The sequence below is a fragment of the Dendrobates tinctorius genome, unplaced genomic scaffold (genome assembly GCF_039654945.1).
Source record: "Dendrobates tinctorius isolate UK_male_01 unplaced genomic scaffold, ASM3965494v1 ptg000058l, whole genome shotgun sequence".
Classification (NCBI taxonomy): Eukaryota; Metazoa; Chordata; class Amphibia; order Anura; family Dendrobatidae; genus Dendrobates; species Dendrobates tinctorius.
The window spans coordinates 24,310,011-24,316,010 of record NW_027361726.1 but is presented as its reverse complement, the minus strand read 5'-3'; the positions used below and the strand labels follow the sequence as shown (position 1 = coordinate 24,316,010).

The 6,000-nt window shown below is 48.9% G+C and overlaps 1 protein-coding gene across 8 annotated transcripts in view; it reads right to left on the bottom strand.

Moving 5' to 3' along the window:
• Positions 1 to 571: 571 nt before the first annotated feature.
• FOXN3 (forkhead box N3) overlaps positions 572 to 6,000 on the bottom strand; it is a 134,629-nt gene continuing 129,200 nt past the window's right edge. For all 8 annotated transcript variants that reach the window (XM_073578194.1, XM_073578198.1, XM_073578197.1 and 5 more), the window contains one exon: positions 572 to 5,959. In XM_073578194.1, the coding sequence (XP_073434295.1) occupies positions 5,413 to 5,959 (547 nt within the window). In that variant the 3' untranslated portion in view covers positions 572 to 5,412. The remainder of the gene's footprint in view (positions 5,960 to 6,000) is intronic.

The window sequence follows — 6,000 nt, the reverse complement described above, 5'->3', positions numbered from 1 at the left end:
CCATCACTAGAGATCAGAGGTGACATCACTGAGAATGCCTCCTATCCATCACTAGAGATCAGCGGTGACATCACTGAGAATGCCTCCTATCCATCACTAGAGATCAGCGGTGACATCCCTTTTCTACCAGCACATTCCGTTTGTGGGACGGATGACTAACAGGTTACGTGTTCTCCAAGTTGGTGGTGGTTCTGTGCGGTGAGCGGTTGCACTGATGGAGATGTTACTGCATAGATTTGCAGTAAACATTTTGCATTTGTGCAGGAACACGTTGAATTTCCCATGTTTATTATCATTAGCGCGGCCTGAAGTCTCCTGTCACAGACAGCGAGCCTCCTCCATATACCCAGTCATACCTGCAAGCAGATCCAGCCCACATCAGGGAGGTGTAGAGGTTGTACATAACACCTCAGCTCTGTGCAGTACTATGTAACAAGATGTAGGAGAGACCTACAGTGCAGTCCTATTTAACATCAAAAGATCATGTAGAAGTTTCCTGCAGTCCTATGTAACACTACACGTGTAACATATGTGACCTGCAGTCCTATGCAACACCAGACAGCGACTCAAATTGATGCAACTCAGTAAATTTTTATTGCAACTGGAAGACGATACAGCACAGAAACGTTATGGTAGATTTTGGGGACGAGTTATTTACAAGAATCGATGAAATTGTTTCTTTGGCAATATGATTACACATCAAGAAAAAAGTGAAATGCAGGAAAAAAAAAAAATATACGCTGAAATCAACATAGTTCTCGGTCCACGGCCGCCGCTCTCCGCAGCGCCCGGCTCCATCACAGTTCTCCAGTTTAGGACGTTGGCAGCTACACACAAGTACAGAAAAAAATATTGCATTTTATTTTATTTTTCCCCAGAACTTTTCTTGGCATCTCAGCCAATCCAGGTGCAGGAACATCCCCCCCCCTTTGCGTTATGTATTAACCCTTTCACTGCTGGAGGCGTCCTGAACCAATCCGCAGTGCAATAAGTTGCATGCACAGCAGCAGAAAGGCGGAAAAGAAAGAAAAGGAAAAACACGGTATTTCTCTGCAGGAGTGACTCGGCATGCCGCACAGGTTTCTCTGGCAGTGAAGGGGTTAACCTGATCCAAACTTCCTTTTTCCCCTCTTTTTTTGATTGCTTTATCACTTAACAAAATAAAATATTTTTTTTTTTCTTAGAAATGTTACAGAAGTCATAAAATTAAAAAACAAAAACTCTACAAGTTTAAAATGCTTTCCATACAGACGTACACACGATATATCTCACAAACATTGGAGGCAGCGGGCGAGGCCGGGGCGCCCCAAACCTCCTCTGTGCTAATGTACGGCTTTACTGTCGGAGAGTTCCGAAAACGCAGCCCGAAAAATCCACGCTAGAAGTGGCAGTGTCAGCAGCAGATGACGGGGAGGGACGAGTGGTCGGGGGTCTGGTGCCAACTTCTGAGTGTCAGGGCCGCCATACGCCCGGCTCATCCACACACAGGAGGGCTGACATCTGCAGTGGTGGCTCATCCACAGTCCAGTCTCAGACGTCCTGCATCCATCTCACCCCCCCGACCATAAATTGTGCGGTGTCCCCATAAACATTAAACTTTCGTCCGATCCTGATTATGTCAGACAGACAGACAGTCTAATAGACATGGGGGGGCTTAAGACACAGGAATGAATAGCAGGTTACATTAGGATTCGCCCAATTCCCACCAGAGGACGACACAGTGGATGCGACTGCTGTGATGGCAGAAGACGAGCGCGGGGGCCACATTTATCCAACATTGTTCTGCTCCTGCATCGCATTTTGTGGTAGCAGCGCCATCTAGTGGGAAAATCATGACTCAAGACTCTAAAGAATCACAGGTGATTAAAGGCCCCGTCACACATAGCGATCTCGCTAGCGAGATCACTGCTGAGTCACAATTTTTGTGACACAACAGCGATCTCACCTGCGAGATCGCTGTGTGTGACATCAATCAGCGACCGGCCCCCCTGCCGGTATCGCTGATCGCTGCAGGAAAGGCCAGGACTTTTCTTTGGTCGCTGGGCTCCCGCTGGCCACCACGCATCGCTGCGTGTGACAGGCGGGAGACCAGCGATCAGCTGGTAACTAATGTACACATCGGGTATCCAAGGGACGTGCGTCCCTTGGATACCCGATGTGTACGTTAGTTACCAGCTTCCTGCATCAGCGCTCTGGTTACTAACTGGGTGTCGCTGTGCTGATCGCTGGTGAAGCTGTCTGTGTGACAGCTCACCAGCGATCATGTAGCGACTCACCAGCGATCCTGACACGTTGATATCGTTGGCAGGATCGCTGTTGAGTCGCTATGTGTGACTCCAACCTTACACTTCACCCGTCATATAACTTTATCCCAAAAGGCAGCAGGGTGTATGGTGTATATATGGGGGGGGCAGTGGTATGTATGGTGTATATGGGGGAGTAGCAGTGGGGTGTATATATGGGGCAGCAGTGGGATGTATAATGTATATATGGGAGAGGTAGTGATGTGTATATATGGGGGAGGTAGCGGGGTGTATGGTGTATCTATGGGGATGGCAATGGGCTGTATGGTGTATTTATGGGGGCAGCAATGATGTCTATTGTGTATATGGGGGGAGTATCAGTGGGGTGTCTATGGGAGTGGTGTGTATGGTGCATATGAGGGGTAGCAGTGGTGTGTATGATGTATATGGGAGAGTGGCAGTGGGGTGTATGGTGTCTATGGGGGAGGCAGTGGTATATATGGGGGGTAGCAGTAGGGTGTATGATGTAAATGGGAGAGTTGCAGTGGGGTGTATGGTGTCTATATGGGGGAGGCAGTGGGGCGTACGGTGTCAAATGGGGGAGGCAGTGGTATATATGGGGGGTAGCAGCAGAGTGTATGGTGTATATGGGAGCAATAGCAGTGGGGTGTATGGAGTACATTTGGCAGCAGTGGTGTGTATGGGGGAGTGGCAGTGCGGTGTATGGTTTATATGGGGGGGTGGGGAGTTGTGTGTATGGGGGGGGGGAGTGGCAGTGGGGTGTATGGTGTATATTTGAGGGTGGCAGTGGGGTGTATGATGTATATTGGAGCGGCAGTGGGGTGTATGATGGTGGAGATGTAGGGGGTGTATGGTTTATAGGAGGACAGCAGTGGGGTGTATACGAGTGTGGTAGTGCAGTATATGGTGTATATATGGGGTGGCAGTGGAATGTATGGTGTATATGGGGGAGTGGCAGTGGGGTGTATGGTGTATATAGGGGAGTGGCAGTGGGGTGTATGGTGTATATAGGGGAGTGGCAATGGGGTGTATAGTGTATATAGGGGAGTGGCAGTAGGGTGTATGGTGTATATGGGGGAGTGGCAGTGGGGTGTATGGTGTATATAGGGGAGTGGCAGTGAGGTGTATGGTGTATATAGGGGAGTGGCAGTGGGGTGTATGGTGTATATAGGGGAGTGGCAGTGGGGTGTATGGTGTATATAGGGGAGTGGCAGTGGGATGTATGGTGTATATAGGGGAGTGGCAGTGGGATGTATGGTGTATATGGACGACGGCAGTGGGGTGTATATTAGGGTGGTAGTGCGGTATATGGTGTACATACGGGGGCGACAGTGGGGCGTATGGTGTATATATGAGGGCAGCAGTGAGGTACATGGGGGGAGGTGGCAGTATAGTGTTCGCATATATGGGGGAGGGGATGTATGAGATATATGGGGTACGCGGCAGTGTGTACATCTATAGATAAGTGCTTATATAATGCAGCAGAGCCACCGCCTGTTCTTGTGCCCGTTCCATCAAGAATATGTTTTGTAGGACACCGCTAAAATCCAGCCAATGAGAATGGTGACTCCCAGCAGAAAGCTTTCCGATTGGTTACAGCGATTATCGGAAGAGTTGGGGGTTCTCGTCGATCACCGCCCCTAGTGTTGGTGTGAGGCATTGCACGGGTCGGCAGTGGGATATAACAGCAGTGATTTATAAGCATCATGTCCTCTATTCATGATAAACAGAAAAACAGAAGAGCAGATGAACAGTGGAAACTATTAACAGTAACTGGAATTTCCCCTTTAAGTGGTTCCAGTGGCCACGCGCGTTTCACGTTGTGCAGCCGACCAATCGCCTCGATACTTATCACCATCCTGCAAAATATTGGGAAAAAAAAAAAAACAACAACTATCCTGCAGCCACATGTAATGTGGGATGCAGCTGAGGACGACCTCCGGAGCAGAACTCTCTGAACCAGTAAAGCCGGCAGCCGCTGCCCAGTTTACCAACATATTATTGCCTCATGTTATCCGGATAGACAGAAAGGACAGAAACGTTTCATTTTTCAATATCACAGAGAAGCACAGTAGGGTTGTATGTGGGGCTGAATGTAAAGACAAGGCAGATCCGAGCCCAACGAGAGGATGAGAGTAATTATTATTATATTGCAGAGAGAAGACGTTCCCCAACAGTCAGATGTGTCCCTGAAGAAGGTTAGACCTTAGAAACCTGCTTCCAAAAATCAGATAAAAAATACCGGGGGTGAATGAAGTCCAGGCCCTGGGCCTAACATTAGAGGCGTTGCCTTTTTTCTCTATTTTTTTTCTATTTATATGAAAATAATCCATGCGTCATGCTAAATACAGATTTACCTTACAAGAACGGCGCTCGTCTCTGGGAGAAGAAAAAAAAACAAACTGTAAAAATGTAAAATAAAGCCCCGAACTTGTTTCTGGTCATGAGATCCATGCACCTGTGTGTGATCCGGTTGTGGTTCCCGGCAGCCGGCCTGGTTCTAGGCGGCAGCTGAATACTGGCGGCAGGTTCTGTAGCGCTGTCAGTCTCATATCCGGGGTGATGCGCTGGCAGTTGTTTGTCACTGAATGACGGTAGTGAATGGGTTAATCCAGAGAAGATACATTGTAAGAATCGTATACAATACCAAATGGCAACACTGTAACTCCATCATCGAGGGGAGATTTATGGCACCACAGGCTTGGCGTCCGCAAGGAGCGGAGATGTCGTTACCGAATCGGCCGTGTGTGCTGCCAGAGGAAGATGAAGGAAGGCTGCAGGATCCGAAACAGCACCCTGAACCCCCCGTGGGTCGGAGCACCCTGAACCCCCCCGCGGGTCAGAGCACCCATTCCCATCTTAGGGTCATGTTATAGTCACCGCCTGCTCGGTTGGTGACAGACCATACAATTTTGGCTTTTGAGTGTTTTTTTTTTTAAACTTTTTTCGGTAAATTCTAAGCATTTGTTGGCTGAGTTCTATGGCTTCAATATCCTTTAAAAAATAAAAACACTATAAAGGCCCCCCACCCCCAAAAATAAAAAAAAAATAAAAAAAAGAGGGAAAAAGAAAAAATGGTTGATATTGCCACAAAATTGATAAAATTCACCTGACGTGCGTGAGGAAATTCCAAAAAAAGAGATTTTCTCTAGTTTTTCGCCGTCTCTTTGTCTTTCTGCTCTTTCTGCCCTTTGGCCGTCCGATTGGTGATGTTATTCAAACAAGAGCGGATTCCCGCCAAGTGTAAGAGCGAGCCGGCCGCCTCCTTCATCTCCTCGTCGTCGCTCTCGGGCGGTTTTTCCGTCCGTCTCTTTTTCAGCGGCAGCGCGTCGCTCGGGATCCGTCGCACTTTCAGCAGGTGCTGCTTCTTCTTGTGTTGTGAGGAGTAGCCGCTGTCGCAGCAGAACTCTTTCGGCTCTTTCTTGATCTGTTTCTTGTCGTCTTCCTCCGTTTCACTGACGCTCTCGTGACCCTGGAAGCTGATGTCGCAGCCGTCCCGGCAGACTTTGGCGGCGAACTCGTAATGGTCGTCCGCGGAGGAGGACGAAACGGAGTCACTGGCAGGGGACGAGCTTCTTTTGAGGGCAGATTTGGCGCTGCTGTAGTTGTGGTCCTCTTTGGGGTCGCTGCTGACGACTGGAGAATCGCACAGTGGCTCGCTCTCTGTCCTCATGCGGCAGTTTCCAATCCCGTTCCTGGAGAGAGCGAAGGGACAAAGGTGAGAAGAACACAGATG